Genomic DNA, 20,471 nt, shown 5'->3' on the forward strand with positions numbered 1-20,471 from the left:
CCGGTCTTCACCCTTAATGCAAAGTAGGAGTGTTATGCATACATATTATTGTGGACCTAAACAGTAACAATAAAGATTTTTTAAATTTGTTCCAGTCTTTTCTATCTTCTGCCTCCTCGGATTTAGTGTATTTTTTCTTCATAGCTCTTAGTTTTTCTGCGAAATGAAGAGTTAAAAACACTCAGCTAATGGAGTGCTGCTTGATGAATGTGTTCAGAAATTAGAGCATAAAATAAATTGAAAGATTCATTTATTTGTCATCAAAGCATGAACAGCGAAATTGCATTTGGAGCTTCGACAATCACCCTAATTATTTCAATGTGAGAAAAAAAGAAACTCAGAATCACCAAATAAAAACCCAGTAAATAAATAAGTAAACATCAGTACAATAGAACCACAGCAAGGACTAAACAAAAATAAGTTTATAAATGCCAACATTTACCACACGTGTCCTGTTTTAAACCCCAACGGAGCAAAAGTGCTTTAGAAAGACAAACATCTAAACGTGAAGCCGGGTCTCTGGTGCCTTCAGGTCTCTGGAGGCTTTTATTGGAACATGTGGAAAAAGTTTCCGCTTTTTCAGCGTCAGCATTGCAGCTCATTGTGGTTCAACACGAAGCAGCTTCAAAGGCACAAAAGACCAGGAATAAAAACTCATCAAGTTTGGTAAAAGAAGCACAGTGTTTGTAAAGATCTGGATTTATGAAACCACTTTGTCTTGCAGGAATTATGGTGTCCTGTTTTAAAGAAAAGCATTATTTATGAAGTTTAAAAAGCTCTCTAACTGAGACAGAGACAAGAGGCTGAGATGGAGGTAGCGGAGATGAAGATGTTGAGGTTCTCCTTAGGAGTGACCAGGTTAGACAGGATAAGGAACGAGTACATCAGAGGGACGGCTCATGTTGCCTGTGTTAGCGACAAAGTCAGAGAAGCCAGACTGAGATGGTTTGGACATGTTCAGAGGAGGGATAGTGGATATATTGGTAGAAGGATGTTGGAGATGGAGCTGCCTGGCAGGAGGGCAAGAGGACGGCCAAAGAGGAGATACATGGATGTCTTAACAGAGGACATGAAGTTGGCTAATGTTAGGGTAGAAGATGTTCATGATAGAGTGAGGTGGAAAACGATGATTCGCTGTGGCGACCCCTGATGGGAAAAGCCGAAAGAGAAAGAAGAAAAAGCTCTCTAACTTACTTTGGTCCGCGTAAATAAACGATTGCCACTGTCATCAAGATTTTGTATAAATGTTGTTCTAATCTTTCATTTCATTTCCAGACGAAGTGGAGGATTTCCCAACGAGAAAGTGCAAATCAATATTGATAAAAGCCATCTAGTTTGCTTTCTTGGATCTGCTGGTTTGAATTGAATTCGTCCAGATCCTGAGGCAGCCCCACACTATTATACTACCACCACCATTTGTTGTAGTTTGTTTTTTTAAAGTTTGGATTCGTTTTCATCAGAGCTTTAGTCCAGAAGTGTTTTGGATCATCCTGGTTCTTTGAGTTCTTGTTGTTCGTCAGCGTCTTTCTCCTTGATGGATCCATGTTTGTCCAAAAGTCTCTTTCTGACCGTTGGTTCTTGTTTTGCTCCTTAATGTCCCTGAAACGGCCACCAGAGGACCAATAGGAACAATGGATCCATCGAAGAACAGATCACGGTGGATGTTCTGGAGATAAAAGCAGATGGAAGATGAGGGATGGAGCCTCCAAAGAGGAAGTTCATGGATGTAGAGGAGGAGGACATGAGGATGAAGAGGAGAGGATTACGTGGAGGTGACTCACTGTGGCGCCCCCTAAAGGCAGCAACTGAAATGAAAAGAAAAGACGGAATGACAAAGTTTATTGAACTGAATCATGAAGCAGGCTCCACTTTTCTCCAGGATCGTCTGCAGAAACGTCTTTGATTGTTTTAGACAGAAACAAGTCAAGGACTTAGTTCATCTTCACTTTTTGAATCATTTCTTCTTTCATCGGTCTCATAAACAGGCAGCCATGTGCATCTCTATGAACACATCAGCTTTTTGAAAATGCTCTGCTTTGGTGACAAACGTTTTGGACATTTTCTTCTGGGTTTGGAAGCACTTCTCTCTAATCTGGTCCTCTGAACACGCAAACGCCACAACACCTCCCAGCATCTTAACAGTTGGCGGCTGCATCCCTGCACTCAGACTTTCCTCTCGTGCTGCTGTACCTGCGACTCTAATGGGGGCTGCATGTCTGAACGCCACTAAACTGCAGAGGAAGCTGCAGATGATTAAATTCCTCACGTGCAGACCAGCTGTGCAGCCGTGCTCAGGTCTCTGAGACGTGCTTATGTGGCACCGCTCTGCCACTGTCTCCGTGTTTCACCTGCTCCACAGTCACTAAGTCTCACCGTGAAGATTAATTTCATAACTTTATATCCTAAATGTTAATCGGGCTGTGAATACCCCCCCCCCCCCCCCACACACAAACACACAAATGGAGTGGGGGCGTTTTTAACCCACTTTTCCACGTCTTCATCTCTTTTCCAGGCTTCATGTTTTCCTGTCTTTAATTACTTCCTTCAGCCTCATTGGCTGAAACTCTGAGCCAACCTGCTGCCGTACTGGAGTTGGGCCTGGACCCCTCAGGGGGTCTGAGTGTGCGTTTGTGTGAATCCCAGAGGACTGGTTTAAAACCTTGCAGAGTCTTCCTTGTCTGGCCACCCGACAGGAAGAGGGACAGAGTTCAGGAGGAATCCCCGTCAAGCACATCCACCCGGACAGCTCCTTCCACCTCCAAGCAGCAGGATCACACGGAGCAAGCGCAGGTGAGACGTTTATCCAGGTGCTTTCCTGCAGCTGCTGGAGCTCCTGAGCAGCTCTGAAGGTGAACTCCAGACTGAGGTGCAATGGAAGCCATGAGAAACTCCTAAAACTGCAGCTTTTAGCTGAGAGTCTTGACTAGAGTTGCTATAAACTCATATAAAGCTGTTCTTCCTGCAGTTTTTAGGTTGATTTTTATGTTTGTTTGTGCAGAAGAGGTGGGGTCAGTCATGGCTGAGCGGACGAGTTTCCACGGCGTGTTTGTTGTCACACTTCTGGCTGTGATGCTGCTGCCTGGTGAGTTAACCAGCGACCTCATCATCCGTCCTCAGTTCATCCAATCTGTGTCGCCTTGTTGTTCTGCTGCAGCGATTAAAGGCTGCAGATGTTATCGGCTCCCTGATCATTGCTTCAGTGATTTATGAAATTAAAAAAAACAACAACAAACGTGAAACTTTGAAGCTCCGGGTTACTTTTTTGTGAAACCCACAACATTTCTCTGCACATTACATCTATCTATTCATCCGCGGTGCTTTCAATGCCACGGTTCTCTGTTTAACTCCAACAGCAAACAAGAGGCCCCTTTCTTAGTGTGATTCACACCAAACTTTGTGAAAAGATTACCTTCGAAAAGAAAAGTGCACTTAGAGAAAGCATCAAACAGCTGTGAGGCTGCAATTACAGTCAAAAAGTGACAAAGGAGCTCATCGGGGCCGCCATTGAGGCGACTTCTCCTGCGTCGTATTTGTCATTAAGCTCAGCCCTGACAGAAATGCAAGTCTTCTCCTATTCAGAGCTGAAAGTGCCTCCCACCATCTCACCCACTGACTGAATGGGAGGCAAATCAATAGCTGAGGAAAGCACCGACCTGCTTGTTGCAGGGATGCAGATGTGAAAAATGAGCCCACTCGTCCATCAAAGCGAGCTGCCAGGTGATGCATTTCTGCAGTTTGTCTCTGAAAACGAGCCAGAAACGCTTTGGAGGTCGAGAAACCTTGAAATGACGCCAGAGACCGCCGGGTCTCAGCTGATGTGATCAGAGTCACTGCCTCCCGTCTACATCGGGGCTCAGTTTGCTGAGGGGTCACCCGACCTGAATGTTTCTGCTGCTCCGCCACCTGGTTCCAACGCCGCGTTTGAGGTGATTGGCGGTTTTTGAAGTTACACTGAGGGGGAGGAAGAGGAGGTTTTCTTTCATCGCTCATGGTCCAGTTAAAAAAATGAGTACCTGTCAGCATCTCCTGCTGCTCTGCCTCCTTAAAATTCAGCTGCTTCCAGATGTGCCTTTTTTTTTTACAGCCTCGTAAAAAACAATACAGCGGATGCTCGACACAAAATCATTTACCTTGCCCTCCTCCTCCTGCTGCTCTTCATCACCTGGGGGCCCCTTGAGTCACTCCTGTCTTTTTGACAGTTTTCAGCGGCAGTAGACGATCATCCAAACTCCAAACAAGTTCTTCCTCCTCCTTAACCCTGAATCATCCCCTCTGGATCCTATAAAACCTATCATCTGGGCCTCTCCTCTTCCTCCACCTTCTGCTCTTCCTCCCCTTCTGTAAGGGATTAACACCTTCTCCCCGCAGAGATGAAAGCGGCCGGGAGCAGAGCTGAATCTGCGGTTCCCTCGGCTGTAAAGGGTCAAACACAAACATGCACACAAAGCTCAGCATGAGGTTTGATGTTACAGGCGTCCTCATAAAAATCTACAAAGTAAGCGCTGCAGGCAGAGCCAATTACTCCTGCCCTCCAACGAGAAATGTCAGCGTTTGAGCTTTCATGTCATATTTTCACTGGCGAGTTTCAGGTCAATTTCACTGCTGCCTGTGCTTCTGCTTGCAGCCTTCCTGTCTGCAGGACCTGTTGTGCAAAAGAGCAAAGCAGACGGCAAAGGTGAGTTTCACTCTGAGACACCGAGACACATCGGGGCTGCATGACCTCCGACCTTTCCGCCTTTCTGCTCTCCAGCAGTGGAGAGCATCCAGGAGAAGGCGGCGGCTGGGGCGTGGCAGAGGAAGCTCATCCGCAACCGCAGGAACATCAGCTGGTACAAGCAGCACTCCGACTTCTGGGCCTGGTACAAGTACTTCACCGACAACGGCAACCTGGAGGCAGTGAGTGAACGCTGACGGGAACGGGTTCAACCTCTTTCCGCTCACGAACGTATGGCTTAACGTCTGTTCAGAGCATCAGCGCTGAACCTTCTTCCTCCTAAGGGAGGTCCTGAAACTTCTAAAGAAAACAGAAACATTCAAGAAGCAAAAATGTTCCGTTATCGTCACGTCATGCAGAACCGCACTTTAAATAAAACCTGAACATTTCTTATGTATTCTGCGAAAATCACAAGAATAATTGAAGAGAGGGACATGGAAAAAAAGAGTGAGTCAGTCAGGAAGAAGTCAGAGCCACGCCCAGAGAGGCGCCAGACGCTCCATTCAACCCATGCAACAGGTTTTTGGACTGGCATGGGTCCATCCTCTCCAACCAAACTCATAACCTTCTTCTTCGTCACATTTACAGATTCATCTTACAGAGCTGATAGATTCACACACTTTGGGTCTCTTCCTCTCTGCAGAAAGTGTCTGTGCATTCAAACTGAGGTGAACCACACCAGAGTTCATTTTCAAGTAAACAGAAACCCTTGTTTTAAAGTACAGCAGGGCTCTAGAGATCAGGTGACCTTTTACACCTGTTAGCTCAGTGGCCTTGTGGTTAAGTGTCCACCCTGAGACTGGAAGGTCGTAAGTTCAAATCCACGATTGATTCATACTTAAAAACTCTAAATATGGGACCCAGTGGCGGTTCTACACTGACTTACTCCCTCGGCGAGTAACCCCACAGGCGCCCCCCCCCGCACACATACAAAATTTGACAGCATCCTGTTGTGTTCCCTATCTTCTATTTAGCCATTTTACACAAAAAATGCATGAATTTTCTAGACTCGTATTACAGGGGGGTCAAACTCAGTCACACAGGGGATCTAAGTTAAAAACACGCTTAAGGTTTGGGCCGGTTCATTTACTGAACACACTAAAGCTAAACTTTTAAACCTTTTAAACTAAACTTTTTGAACATAAATATGAATAAAAACAGGAACACAAGTTAAACCTTAAATAACTTGTAATATTTTGCTCTCCATAGAAATATATTCTGTCAAAATTATACAAATATGAACATGCTGCAGAACAAAACAAAGAAAGCCTGGAAATATTAGTAAGAAATAACAAATCAAATATTTCCGGGTTTTTTTGCTCTTTTATAATTTTTTAGAGCATTTTTTTTAGAGCTGGACTCCTGCTTCATTTTTAGCAATAATTTCTTAATGTGTGACGTCCTGTGTGTCTTTGTGAAACATATCAGAGGGATTAGATCTAAAATAAAACTTATTGTGATTAATATGTTTAGGTCTTATAAAACATTAAAGACTAAATCATAGAATTCATCAGTGGGATTACTCCAAAAATATTTGGCATTTCCCTAAATTTGTGCAACACCAACAGTAGAAATCCTCCAAAAAAACTCAATCCATAAAAAATGGTCTGCACCCACCACCCCTGTTACGGTTTCTGTTTCTTTGCCCTTGTGGTTTGTTTCCTTTGTGTTCTGGCATGTTTTGAGTTTAACTTCCTGTTTTATTTTGTAGGGTTTCCTGTTTCGTTTTTGTTGTGAGTTCTACTTTGGTTCCCCATCCTTCCTGATTGTGTTCACCTGTGTGTCGGTTGTCTGTATGTATTTAAGTCTTTTCATTTCCTTCCTCCTGGGCTGGTCCATAGTATGTTAGTTAGTATGTTAGTCTGCTCCCCCGGTTTGGGGGGTTTAGTGTTTCGAGTTTCTAGCCTGCCGTCTGCAGTGGTTTTGGTTTTGTGTCCTTAGTTGTGTTTATTAAAGCCCCCGTTCCCCTGCAACCTCCTGCCTCCTCTCGCTCTCTGCGCCTGGGTGCTTCCTCCCTTCTCCTCCCTCCCCCTCCCCCTCCCCTTCCCTCTGACACACGCGGCTCCGTCTCTATGACGGGAGGCGCAGCTGCGGCCCAGAGTTGATTGTCAGATAGAAAAAGACTCCCCTCACACCTGTTAGTGTGATTCAGCCACCGGCGAGTTGCGCCCCCCTCTCGAGTTTTTTTACTTATGTTCCAAAGACTACCGCAAAAAGGTGTGGCCGCAAGCATCTTGCAGCAGACGGCGGTGGTCACGTGCGCGTCGGGTCTGCTGTGTTGGAGCAAGTAATTGTGGGAAATAATCCCCATTGCCTGCTTTTGTCGAAATTTGGTTGAGCATGGGTGTTTGTTCTGCCTAATTCTTATTCATGTGCCTGTTTTACGTTTTTTCATTCTGAGTAATTTCATCTTTTTTTTTTTTTTTTTGCACCATAAAGGCCCGTACACACCGGGACGAATATTCGCCAGGCGTTATTCGCCAGCGTTTTTCGCCACGTTTTTTGTGTTCACACCCAGGCGATTTTCGCTGACGATGAGTGGAGTGAACATGCAATTTCATTCCCTGACATTAGATGGCGCTTAATGTAAAACAGAAATACTCCTGTACACAAGGTGGCGCTGCGCAACTTTACGCTTCTTAAAGTCGCTTTTCACTCAGAAGAAGAGAGCAAGTATTTACACGCTTGTCAGAATCAAACAACGAAAACATGAATATTTCAAGCACCAGTAGGTCCAACTGGTGCTTGGTTCGGGGATATTTTAGAATGTCCGTCATTATTGCTTCGCGGCTGTGTAGACGCTACTTGGCGTCTATCTTCTTCGCTGGTATGTGTGCTCAGCAAGGCAGTTTTGTGTTTGAGCGCCCCCAAGTTGTGTTTTACTGTAACTTCAGAAGCTCCAGACACGTGAGCAAAAGCGCCATTCTCATTGGTCGAGTAGATTTCGACGCGACGCGTCGAAAAAAAAAAACGAACCCGAGGCGTTTTTTTTTTTTTGACGCTTTAACGCGTCGCGTTTTTTCGCGTCGGTGTGCACACTCTCGTTGGTGCCCTTTGTTTAGTCACGAGGCGTTAAACGTCGGCGAAAATCGCCGGCGAAATTCGTCCCGGTGTGAACAGGCCTTAAGTGTGAAAAGGAAACAGGATCAAGACATTTTTAAGAGTCTGATGTGTCAAGGTTAAAGTGTAAAGTGTCGGCAGTTGAAGCAATTTCAAATTAAAAGCGGAAAGCCGCCTGTTTGAATATAGTAGTACATTGTAACGCAAACGCATCGGGCCGCCCTGAGCGACCGCCCACATCGCCCATATCAAAAACCGCCACTGATGGGACCCACACTCAGCATTAAGGGATTGGATTGGAGGTGCAAACCACTAAATGGTTGCAGCTCTCTGTTCCACTGGGGGAGGGGTCAACCAGCTGTGTTGATATCTTACAGAACTTTGATTAAAGTACACCATCCGGAGAAGTACCAAAGGACAGCATGCGACCAAAATACACCGGTTTTGAAAATCCTGGACTTGCTGTTCATATGGTTAGAAACTAGCACACCCACCAGAAAAACAACTGTATTCCCAGGAGACAGAAACTTCCCCCCATTAGACGGGTGCCTGTCATTGCTCCTCTTCTAGCTTGTAGTTGACACTTGTTCTTGGCTGGACTGGAGCCAAAACGCTCAAAAGCTGCAAATTCTTCCACCACGATGTCTAATTCTCAAATTTTCTTCATTTGGTCCCAACGATGTCCCAATAAACCACACCAACCTGCTCTTCTCACTAACCAAATCTGTTCTCCAGGTTCAGGACATGGACCGCATTTACCTGGCCTACCTCCAGAACAAGAACCGCGCTGAGGCGCGTCGCTCTTACAAAGAATACCTGCGTCACCTGGGGGAGATCTACAAATCCTGTGCAGACTCTGCTGACCCCAACTGCGTGGCATCCTACACCACTAGACCCAAACCTGAACCGGCCAAACCAGCACCGCTCAAGACCTGCGATCCCACTAAAGACCCCCACTGCTTGTATATGGCTTTGGTCCAAGGCAAGAGCCCTTACCTTCCCCTGGTGGTCCCAGTGGCCCCTGCAGCTCCAGTCAAAGCTCCTGCCCCTTTATATGTCCGCTCCGCACCAGCCAAGGCACCGCAGTCCGGGTACTACTACTACTCTCCATCTGCAGTGTCCTTCCTTACCAAGGTATTCCACTCTGACTCTGTGGTTTTATTCAATCATTCACTTCATTCCAAAAAGTCCCAACTCTGATGTTTATCCGATGCTTTCCCCCAGTTACATTTCACAGATGTTCTACCGTCTCCTTTTGTTTCTCCTCCTGCAGGAGCAAAAGGCCGAGCTGCTGCGCATCTGCTCTGCTGACGATGTGGAGTGCCTGCAGTACCATCTAAGAGCTGCGTATGGGTACCGCCCCTCCGCTGGGCCCCTTCCCTCATATGCTCACCTGGGCTGCGACCCACACAAAGACCCATCCTGCAAGCCCAAGCTGGTGCAGAAGGCTCCGTCTGGTCTTTACCTTCAGTACCCCAACTGTGATCCACTGCGGGACCCGTACTGCGCCTACGCCGCCTCGCTGGCGGTACGTCAGCTCCGTGAATCAGACCCTCCAGCTGCTGCTTTGTTCTCATCGGTACGCCTCTGTCTTTTCAGGCTCCACGTGCTCCCAACCCCCCCGTTCCTGCTGGGCCTGGATCCTGCAACCCTCTGTTTGAGAACAACTGCAACCCCCTGACGGCCACCAGGTTTTCTTCGCCCCCAGAGGCGTACAGAAGTGAGGAGAGAGAGGAGGCTGCCGCTCAGCGCGCCGCGCCTCCTGCTGTCGAGCGGAGCGACCCCTATGCCATGTTCAGGGACGCTTATGCTAATGCTAACAGAGTTCCAGACCCCTATGCTGGGTACCGTCAGGCTCCGCCCCCAGCTCCAGCCGCTGACCCCTATGCTCTGCTGCGCCAGTTCATGGACCAGGCTCAGGAAAGTGACCTTCACGCTCCGCGCATGGACGCCGCCCCGGAGTCCACTCTGAACGACCCGTTCACCGCCATGCGTGACACAGCAGCTGCTATGCATCGCAGAGGCCCCCCCTCCTCCAGGCAACAGCATCCTCCACCGCATTTTGAGGAGCCAACCCCAGAAGAGCGCCACCCTCTGGGTCCACCAGGTAAAACCAAGGAGGGCTATGACTGCTACATTGGGTATGACCGGGAGTGCTTCCCTGTGCGGCCCAGCGAACCTCGCTCTGGGGGCCACCACCGAAACCCCTACCCCACGGAAGCCTACGAGTCCTACCTGAATACTGACGGCACCCGCAACGGAGTCCTAGAACCTTCCAACCCTCACTGTGACCCCGAATACGACCCTGACTGCCGTCTGCGACGCTTCGAACCGGAGCAGGGCCGTGCCGAGACCCGACCCAAGGAAGACCACCACCAGGGGGCAGCAGAGGCCGATCAGGAGGAGCAGTACGAGGCAGAGCCCTACCAGAGCGGCCAGGAAGAGCCTTACATGTCTTACCAGCCCCCCCCACCGGGCATGCCCAGCCTTCAGGACATACTAAGGAGCTACGGAGACCGATTCCCGGAGCAGGATGATCACAGAGCGTACGCAGACGACTACCGCAAAAAGTGAGCATCCAAACACGCGAGCAGCTGGACATGAGTACGCAGAGCTATGCTGCGTTCTCCTAAGTCGGCCCCTGAGCGCCTCCTGCAGGGAGCAACTGGTTCTAAATGTGGGACACAGATAAGGGACTTAATGAGCAAGTGCATCCAAAATGACCTCCTGCTGAAGGAGCCTGATCCGGAACGATGAGCCTTTGCTTTGTGTGTATTTAGCTGCTGCAGACCTCTGCTGGTTTCCTGCTTTTCTGATTTCCTGTTCAAACGTCCGCTCATTCAAACTCGTACCGTCTTCATGATCCTTGGCTTTGCTTTTGCATCTTTTTTCTTGATTAGGTTTATTGCTTTTTCTCAGTGATGGATGATGTAAAGATTCGTTTTCACTTTGGACGTCCTGATAATAATAATAAAAAAAACTCCTGAAATGTGTATTTATGATTTGTTTTTCATGGATTTTACGGTTTCTTTTTATTTATTTTATTCTTTTTATTTTACGGTTTCAACACGCTGCATTCATCTCTATCGGCTGCCAACACATTTTCAATCTCACGACAGTCAATCAACCTGCAAATGTCTGTGACCCTTGTGCTATCTTAGATGACCCCCCTTTACATTGGCGTGTTCTCCCTACCATGACAAAGGTGGATAAAGGTGGAAAGATTTCATGTAATCCATGGACACCAGTGAAGATCACAAATCATTGAAGAAAAAAGGTTCAGAGCACTGTCTAGTGGGTCTAGATGACCCAACTCCCAATGTTAAAGTGCCTAGGATAGCACAAGGGTTACAACGCCAGGGCGAAGGGCGAAGGGGCCCCTCAGTCCAGTTCTCATACACAGTCAATGTTGAACTCAGATCCTTCTTTTAATCTAGTAATCAAAGTGTCTCATAGACCACATTATGGATTGATTCCTTTTTGGCTTTTAACGAGTAACATACTTCTGATGACTGAAGAAGAACACGAATAGTCTTCGTATCAGGCAGTTAAACCTCTTATTGCCTTTTTTTCAATCAGAATCCGGCTCAGCTGTCTGCTTATTGCAATCCTTATTTACTATTAATCCACTCTGGAGACAAATTAAATTGGAAGGCAGCAAACGGATTCAAATTAAATTACGTTAGTCTGATGAACTATAAAACAAGATAAGAAGCAGGAGGCAGCGCGCCGTGAAAAAGTTGCCTTCCGACATCTGAGCTGGAATTACTGCTGTGTGAGAAAATGTCGGCTCTTTGAGATAAAGGCGCGTTTGACAACAGAAACGAAATGAAAGGTTGTCAAGGAATAATAATCGAGTTGGAGGTAGAAAAAAAAGTTGGATGGATGAGGGGTTGTGGAGGATGGCTCGCAGTCATCTGTCAATCAAAAAACCCCGCCCACATTTGTGTACAATTACAGTCAAATGTTTCTGATTAATGTGTTCAATTGAATTAACTCCACAGGTGTCATACATGTTGTCTCTCTAGCACTGAATAGAATAAGTTTAACAATCCTACACACATGCTTATTAACACGGGGGTGAGTGGGAACTATGTGGTGCCCTAGTGGTCAGTTTGTGTACTGCACGAGGTACCACTTTCACCCCTAAATGCGCTTCAGTCTTGAAGTCATGGTGTTGCTCTTTGGTTATGAACAACAATTGATTGAATTACTTCAATGAAAGAAATAAACTTTGCTTTGTAAAAGTGGTTCTCTTTCATATTAGCCAGAACCTCTATAACGTGATCAGAAATCAATTTGAAAAAGTAACAAGTCAAAGGTTTGTCAAAAAGAGTTTGGTAAAAGATTTTTTATTTTTAATTTATTTGCATGAATATAAATATATATTCAGAAATGTTGTTAAGTTCCTCCCCTTTTTCACCTTTGCATGCTTCTCTGAATATTTGAGCAGAAATGGAATAAATTCCCTTTTCTTTGGGCAGAATATGATATTGGTATTTATTCTTTTCTTTGAGGGGTTCTCTTCACATTTTTCTTTCTTACTGCATGCTTTAGCAAAGATTTGACCCCTGCCATAAACTCAAAAACAACATTTGCCCGTACCCAGAACCCCAAAATGACGTTTTATTTGTGGCAAAGTGTGACAGCTTCTATCTTTCCAGAGAAAGCTTTTGTTTGAGCGATCTTCATGAAATGTCCCACATGCGCCATCACGCTGACTCTGCAACCAGTGCCAAAGATTGACTGACCTTTGATCCTGGGAAGAGGCTGCCATCTTGAGTTTATTTATTTATTTTAATTTTTTTTAATTTAAAATTACTAAATTACTAAAATTACAAAATTAATAAAAAAATATTTCTTTAGGAATTTCAGTCTGTCTCCTGCCAACTCCTCAAGCATCATTCAGAGGCTACATGCTGGTTTTGAAGTTTGTAGATTTTGAACGGCGCCAGCGTGACGAGCTTGTAAAAGTGGCGTTGCTCTGGTGTTCCACGTTTTTACAGGAATATTGGGAAAATTTAATACATGACAATATGAACGTATTAGAAATGTGGGCGTGGTTGATAAAAAACTCTGTTGCCAAGGAAATCCAAAAAGTTACTTTTGCAGATTCTTCCCAAAGTGACATAGACCTGTTTGTCACCAAAACATAAACTGGTTGCTATGGTGACAAAGTGTAAAGTGGGGGCAAGCAGTACCTGTGGACCACACAGTGCTGCTTGTAGCTCTAGTTATACAGTTTTTACATTTTTATATATATATATATATATAAAGCACGTAAAGGTTTTCTGCAACAGGAAAAGAACTTCATTAATAAAGTTCAATTAAAGAGAATGTCCAGAAGACAAACGTTCCCCTCAAAAACTGGATTTAGCGAGTTCTCAGCCTCCGCTCCACGCTGGTCCAACTTCACATGAGCCCATGATCGTCTATAAATGTACTTTATTATTTGATCATTTTAATGTCAGGGTTTTTTCTGGACAGTTCATCCCAGCTTCACATCCCTCTCTCAGCTCAGGCATGAGTTCCAATACACAGTTTAGTATTCTGTCTGGTTCTGCTTCTTTGTCAAATCCGGAAAAAGCACATCGTGCGTGTTGAGCTGCATGATCAGATGTGGCTGCAATGCTCCGCTTCCATCTCAGTAAACCTGAGCCGCATGCTTTGTTTTGCTTTCATCTGCTTTTTCAGAAAACTGCTCATGCAGGCGAGATGCCGTTAATCTGTTCTGACAATTTTCCACTGGAAGTGAGCTGATGAGCGCATGTAATTGATTAGTCTGCTCACTACTTATTGTCAGTGTTCTTCCTTTTGTTCTCGCAGATTCCTGAGCGTGTTGTTTTGATTACATTACTTCAGACTGAATCAGTAAACCTAGTTTTGAAAATGTGAGGATGTGACTCAGAGGCCACACTGTGGCTTTGAACCATCTATAAAGAATTCTTTTCTTCATTTTACGATCTGTTTGCCTTCATGACTGAGTTTGTAGTTTCTCCAGAAGTGGTTTGATGAAGAATCCAAGCTGCTCATCCTCTACAGGTCCAGTGGGGATTCACGGGGTCGCTGACCTGTAACAAACACGAGGCTGCCGGAAACGTGGAGCAGTCGGCCTCTGAGCCAAACTCCAGAAAAAACTCCTGCAAAATGAAAGAGGACAAGCAGCTGAATTGGACATGGAGAGTGCGGGCATGGGGGCAGAGGCAGGAACAATTTGACCCAGCAGGAGAGAAAATCAAATGTGATCCGGGGGGGGGGGGGGGGGGGGGGGGGGGTGCTCTGGACAGAAGGTGAGAGCAGACGGGCTGCTGCCAGGGGAAATAAATGCCACAACCACACGCTCAGAATGAGGACCAACACCCAGTCCATCTGATCCGTTAGAATTCACGGAGCCAACGCTCAAAAACAGGAAGACTCTTGTTACAATTCAAATTCAATTTTAACACATTTAAATGATTCAAGTTGATGTAAACCTAAAGTCTGTTGGTCCGGACCAAGTCTGCTTTGCTTTAACCCTTGTGCTATCTTAGATGACCCCCCCTTCCATTGACGTGTTCTCCTTACCATGACAAAGGTGGATAAAGGTGGAAAGATTTCATGTAATCCATGGACACCAGTGAAGATCACAAATGATAGAAGAAAAAAGATTCAGACCACTGTCTAGTGGGTCTAGATGACCCAACTCCCAATGCTAAAGTGCCTAGGATAGCACAAGGGATAAGTTGGTCTGGACCGAGTCCTGTATACGGACTACCGGACATTTCTTGTTTTGGCTAAAGGTTTTAAACAAAACCATGTGACTAAAGATCTCGTCAGTCGTTGGCAAGGAGAGAAGAGGGCGGGGCAAAGCAACGAGAGATAGAATAGTACAAGTCCCATGCTTGGCAGTCCTTTTCGGGATTGTTCACGGATTAAAACTTCAGATTTCGGTACAACAGCTTTGACTTTACGACGGCTGCCTGCAACGTAGCGGCCCTGTGACACGGACTTGAGTAAAGAAAAAATGACACCTTCAAGGTAATGAGGAGAAAAATCTGTCCAACACCTACAAACTTGGACTCGGTGAGGTGGTGGCAGCACAACACATCCCCAGAGCTGCAGCTTCTGTCACCTTGCTCTGAAAAACCGGTGTGGGGAAGAGGTGGAATGATCACATCTCTGATTAGGGAACCACAGCAAGATCAAGGGAGGAAAGCAGGTGGAGAGAAGCCCAGGAAGAGGTTAGACTGATTAGGAAATAAAGACACACAGCAGGCGAGCGGCTAAAAACGGCGCTTCACAGCGCCTCAATGCACAGGAATATTCCAGCTCACGTCACTGATTATGAAACCCCGAGTGAAGGTGAAAAGGTCTGTTGGCGGACTGTCACTCCTCTTTTTTCCGTGCGGTTCTTCCTGACTCACAGAGGTGTGCTTGTCAAACAGAATCAGCGTAGCTTATCTGGTGTGTTCAGGCCTGCTGCCGCATGACCGTAAAGGTCACATATGACATGTTTGCCCTTTCACTTCCTGGATAAAACAAAAAAAGCCTCATTAATCTGACATGAACATTAGTGTAATTATTCTTTTTGTTGTTTAAATATTAACTGTGTCTTTATAATAAAGCTCCAGCAGAAACAAGCATGGAATGAGCTCGATTAGCGGATTCTTTCAAGGACCTTTTGCTGCCCTATAGAATTACAGCCTGAATTAATTAAGAGCTATTTTTTTATGGCTCTTTTTGTTCTAATGTCAACCTATTGTCTCATTTAAATTAAAGTTTCTCTGTAATCCGTGGACAAGATGTAAAATATCCTTAAAATTAAAAAAATATGTGAGCAATCTGCAATTTTGATCTCAAATGAATTTACTACAGCTACAAAATATGGGTCAAAAAAGTCCAAATTCACTCCCTAACCACTAAAAGACTATTTTAATGTTCACTACTTTTTTTAAATGCCAAACACGTCACCCATTTTTCCAAAATTAAAACTGAATATGAAAAAAATCACACATTTGAATACATAATCTGAAATGTTCATATTTAAGGACTTAAATAGCAGATTTAAAGTAAAGTAAACCATTATTTTGACTTAAATTGATAAATTTAGAGAAGTTCACAAAATAATTTTTCCTTTAACAGCTTGCTCAATAGGACCTGTGTCTTCGTGGTTGTCATGGCGACGCAGCAGCAGCGTGTGCACAGTATGCTTTAACCCTTGTGCTATCCTATGACCCCACCATTACATTGAGGTGTTCTCCCTACCATGACAAAGGTGGATTAAGGTGGAAAGATTTCATGTAATCCATGGACACCAGTGAAGATCACAAATCATTGAAGAAAAAAGGTTCAGAGCACTGTCTAGTGGGTCTAGATGACCCAACTCCCAATGTTAAAGTGCCTAGGATAGCACAAGGGTTACACGCCTTTTTAAAGGAGGTTGAATCAAACTTACAGATACATTGTGGTGGTTGCTATTAAAGGTGTTTATGTCAGAAATTAATTAAAATATGTTTATATAAAAAAAAGTCAAATCTGCCATTGATGAAGAAAATACAACATTCCCTTCCTGAACTCAGTTATTTTATTAAACTAAAAACACTATTTTATTAAAAAGGAAATCTGTCCCAAGATCTCATATGAACTGAGTTCTGGTTGACAACTTGTTTTAGAGAAATGAAAACAAAAGAATGTTTAGGCCCTTTAAAAGTTGTAAATGTAAAGATGCTACTGCATCTTATTCCGTTACGGCTTCTCAGAACTGACTTTCTGGTAGACGAGGAAACCGATTCTGGTTTAATCTTCACAAGGTCCTTTCATTGTTTAGGAGTTCGTTTGTACCTTTCACATGGAGATGCGTTTGTTTCTGAGAAACTAAACTAAGGTGTGAAGGCCGCGTGTTCCCATTATCGTCATCTTTGAGCTTTGCAGCTTGAACAGATGAAGCTTGTTACCTGGAAGTCTCGATCAGACAGGAACCAGACTTCTCAAAGTCTGAAATTACTTCATCAGTCCACTTAATTGCTCACGATTTCCTCTTTATGTCATGGAAACAAGGTTCAAATCCCGGCTGGGTTCCTTTCTCTGGAGTTTGCACGTTCCGCTTGTGCATTTCTTGTTGCATTTTTCTGATCCGCTGGTCCAATATTTGTCCAAATATTTCAAAAACTTCCACCCAATTACTCATTTTTAAAAAGCCATTTCACCAGCCAAACAGTAGAGATGTAGGCGGATTATAAAGTCTGTGGTGAACTGCAGATTTCTTAGTCTTTTCAACAATCTGATTCAGCTTCACCTGCAGGTAGACGCTCATCCCTCTGTTAGCAGAAGTTAGCGGAATATCCTCTTTCATTGGAGTGGGTCTTTAAGGACATCTGCAGGCCTTTCAGTCCAGATTCTTTCCCAGAAACCCTTCCTGCAGCTTCTGATTGACTGGATCCACCTGATCCAGGTGGGACAGAGGATGGAGCAAGGAGAACCAGCGTTACAACGGATGCCGCGTCATGCCTGTTTTGAGGCTCAGACTTTACCATTGAACAAAGTTACTGTTGGTGTTGAACATCAAGAGACGTGTGAAAGCCCCCAAAGACCCTCAGTGCCCCCACATCAGATAAACAGGTCAAAGATTGACAAAGTCAGCGGTTTCAGAAGCTGATTGAAGCAGACTCCAACTCTGCAGGATTAAGCTGCAGGAATCCACAAGGTCGATGTGAGGATTTCAGGGAAACTTTCATCCGTCGTGTTTTTATCTCCTCTTCATCTTTCAAAATATCTCTTCTTTGAAATCAATTTGACCCATAATTGTACTTGTTTGTGAGAACAGATGCTGATTGTGATGTGTAGAGTTTGATTGCAGTTGTGTTTCCGTCTTTAAGGCTGTTCAAAGCGTTCTGCCAAGGAGGAAGAGGAGGACGTATGTGCAGGGGGGCTTGTCTTATCATTGTCAAGCAGGGTCGCTCAGAGACCAAAGACAATTAACTAATTTCATACCAAATTTACATAAAAATTGCCATTAATTACTCCGAAATGTAAGAAATGTTGGAGGCAATTATTTGAAGCGCGCACAGACATTATTATGTAAATGTAATTTGGTTTCTGCTCTTATGTGAGGTGTGAAAAAGCGGCTTCTGCTGCTCATCAGCCTGTTCCAAAAAAACAAACTCCTGGTAAAATGTTTAAGTCTCGACATGGCCCCAATTTTGTCCTCATTTTCAAGCAGTTTTCCCTGCTTTTGTTTCCGACTTGTAAAACATCGCGATCCCGCGTCGCCTGACTCTCAAGGGCCCAGGCTCTCAGCATCCGGACAGGTTGTCATAGCAACCTTGTTGTGATAAATGCCCCCACCTCTCTGCCGTCTTCCTGGCAAATGCTCCGGTGTTTATCTCGCCATCCTTTAGCTGCGGCTCTCATTCATCATTCTGCCGCTGGAATTGGGGCTCATCCCAATAAATATTAATCACTTTTTAAAACACTAGTAGGCACGCCTGTCCTTTCCTGCTCATCCCTCCATTCTTTTGCCAAACTTCCCTTGAAAAAGTGAACATTGTCTCTCCTCTTGGCCGCATTTACATCCAATAAATAAATACAAAAGGAACCGGAAAATGAGGTCTGGCCGGCTGGAATATCAATCATTTTTATTATCATTATTATTTCTCTGGTTTTTAACAATTTTAACACATTTTGAAGCTCTTTTTATGTATTTTCATGTATTATTCTTTAGTACTAAGTTCTTTTTTAAGGTATGAACGTTGCACTGACCAGGAAGCACTTATAATTTTCATTGTACGTGTGAAAATGACAAATAAGGATCCATCTATCTACCTAAGAGGAGGGGGTCCTTCAACAGCACTCATCTGCTGACGTATCCCAGCATCCAGCTGGCCTGCCCGTGTGCGAGGACACATCCAAACTTCTCCTGTCGCCATCTGGAGCGGCGGCGGCGCCCCAGGTTTGTGTTTGCGTGCTCGTACACAGAAGTGGAGAGCAGCTGTTTAAAAAAACCTAACAGATGGCTCGTCCTCCTCTTCTGTCCTGGAGCTCGGCACTTTTAACCCTTCGGCAGGAAAACTAACTTCAAGAGGAAAAAAACAGCCTCAATAAAGATTCTTGACAGCATTTATAGATTCATGTTTGAAATTAGGTCAGTTTGATAAATTGGATGAAAGCTGATGGGGAAAAATATAAACTTTTAGAAAATATTTGTAAAGTACTAAAAATGTACCTATATTTTTAATTATTATTTATGTATTAGTTCTTATGTATTTCCTCTCAGAACTTCTGTTCTCTTTTTAAAAAACACAAAACTACGGAGTCCATAAATTGAAGAAGGCCGTTGAGATGACTATTGTTGTAATATTGGGCTATATAAATAAAATTGAACTGAATGACCAGAGCAAGAATCTGCTTTGAATGAGGACTCAACGATTGTCAGAATGTGTGTTTTAGTGAAAAAGGTTTGGTGAAGGGTCAAACGCAGAAAAGCAGAAACTAAACTTCAATAAACATGAAAGCGATTTAACTGAGGAAGCAAACTTAAAGAACCAGGTGTGGACCCACATTTTTAAAAAAAAAGTTCAGGCGTGAGGATGTCTCAGAGATAGAAACCTGAGATCGACAGACCTGAGGAAGTAATGATCTGACGGAAAACACCTGAGCCACATGTGAACCCAGGTGTGAACAATTAGAAACCTCAGCAGGAAATCCAGAATCCCCCGCAAAAAAACACAAAATAAACTGAAGTAAAAAAAGATTTTTATGCAGTTCTTTTTCATTTTAGACTTAATCCTTAATTTAAACAGGTTTTTAATTATTCCAGATTAAGAAGAAACACTTAAATCTGCTTTTTAACTTGTTTTAATAAAGAAAATTGTATAAATCAGTTGTTAAAAAATACGGGGGGGGGGGGGGTGTCAGTTTTAAATAAGTTTAAAAACATTTCAGCTTTAAAAAAATAATTTGTCATAAAAACAATGAAGAGCCTTTACTCTCCTGTCATGTTAACATCTATTTTGCCATTGAAACGTTCTCTTTTCTCTGCCATGGACTTTCATTTCTTCTTTTACATGGTGCAATTAAACAAAATGTCTCCATTGAGGTACCTTTTTATGTCAAACAATAATCACACAAACAGAAGGACAGGTCGGAACATTTATGGGGACAAAGAACAGACTTAAAGATATTTATTAAATTACAGAACAAAAACAGAAAGTGCTTCACAAACCCCAAAATAATCATGAGCTTAAACAAGGACCATATGTGAAAGTGACTGGCTCCCAGAACAAAAATAACTGTGCGAGAATCACAAAGAGAAGCTGTAAAACAGGTGATAATAACGGGACTAAAGCAACTGACAGAACCAGAAAAAAGAGGCGTTAATTAAACTTTGACCAGATGAGACCACAGAGGGAACTGGGATGAACAGAATAACATTTAAAAACTCAGAATAAAGTAATCTGACGTTTAACAGATCTACTAGAAAGAAATGGCGAAGTCACAAGAAACAACAGTAGACGAGAATAAAAATATCAAACCAACTCTAAACCAGAATTACATCCAGAGTCAAACACGTCTTTACTGCAATTGTCAAGCATGGTGGTGGTAGTGTGATGGTCTGAGCCAGCTTTGTGGCTTCAAGAAATGAACCAGGTGTTATAAAACTCAAACTCAATACAGGCTGTTCTCACACTGAAGCAGTCCCATAGAACCGCTTCTAGCAGAT

General features: G+C 44.0%; 1 protein-coding gene across 2 annotated transcripts; it reads left to right on the forward strand.

The window, feature by feature from the left end:
• The first annotated feature begins 1,615 nt into the window (after positions 1-1,615).
• and1 (actinodin1) lies at positions 1,616-10,767 on the forward strand. 2 transcript variants are annotated; one of them, XM_078938669.1, is made up of 8 exons: positions 1,616-1,772; positions 2,513-2,790; positions 2,999-3,082; positions 4,625-4,675; positions 4,754-4,896; positions 8,510-8,908; positions 9,048-9,302; positions 9,374-10,767. In XM_078938669.1, exons 3-8 carry the CDS (start codon positions 3,016-3,018, stop codon positions 10,346-10,348), a joined length of 1,890 nt encoding a protein of 629 aa, XP_078794795.1. In that variant the 5' UTR covers positions 1,616-1,772; positions 2,513-2,790; positions 2,999-3,015; the 3' UTR covers positions 10,349-10,767. The 2 variants fall into 2 exon arrangements, with proteins under 2 accessions (XP_078794795.1, XP_011487405.1); XM_011489103.4 differs by lacking the exon at positions 1,616-1,772 and having other exon boundaries at positions 4,751-4,896.
• Positions 10,768-20,471: the final 9,704 nt, after the last annotated feature.

This window comes from Oryzias latipes, chromosome 20 (genome assembly GCF_053564925.1).
Source record: "Oryzias latipes strain Hd-rR chromosome 20, Olatipes_Hd-rR_3.1".
NCBI lineage: Eukaryota > Metazoa > Chordata > Actinopteri > Beloniformes > Adrianichthyidae > Oryzias > Oryzias latipes.

Bases quoted from the DNA above. Each gene is read 5' to 3' on its own strand.
- and1 (XM_011489103.4), top strand. From the start codon at position 3,016: ATGGCTGAGCGGACGAGTTTCCACGGCGTGTTTGTTGTCACACTTCTG. The intron at 4,897-8,509 runs GTGAGTGAACGC...TCTGTTCTCCAG, and splicing joins ACAACGGCAACCTGGAGGCA to GTTCAGGACATGGACCGCAT. The intron at 8,909-9,047 runs GTATTCCACTCT...CTCCTCCTGCAG, and splicing joins CAGTGTCCTTCCTTACCAAG to GAGCAAAAGGCCGAGCTGCT.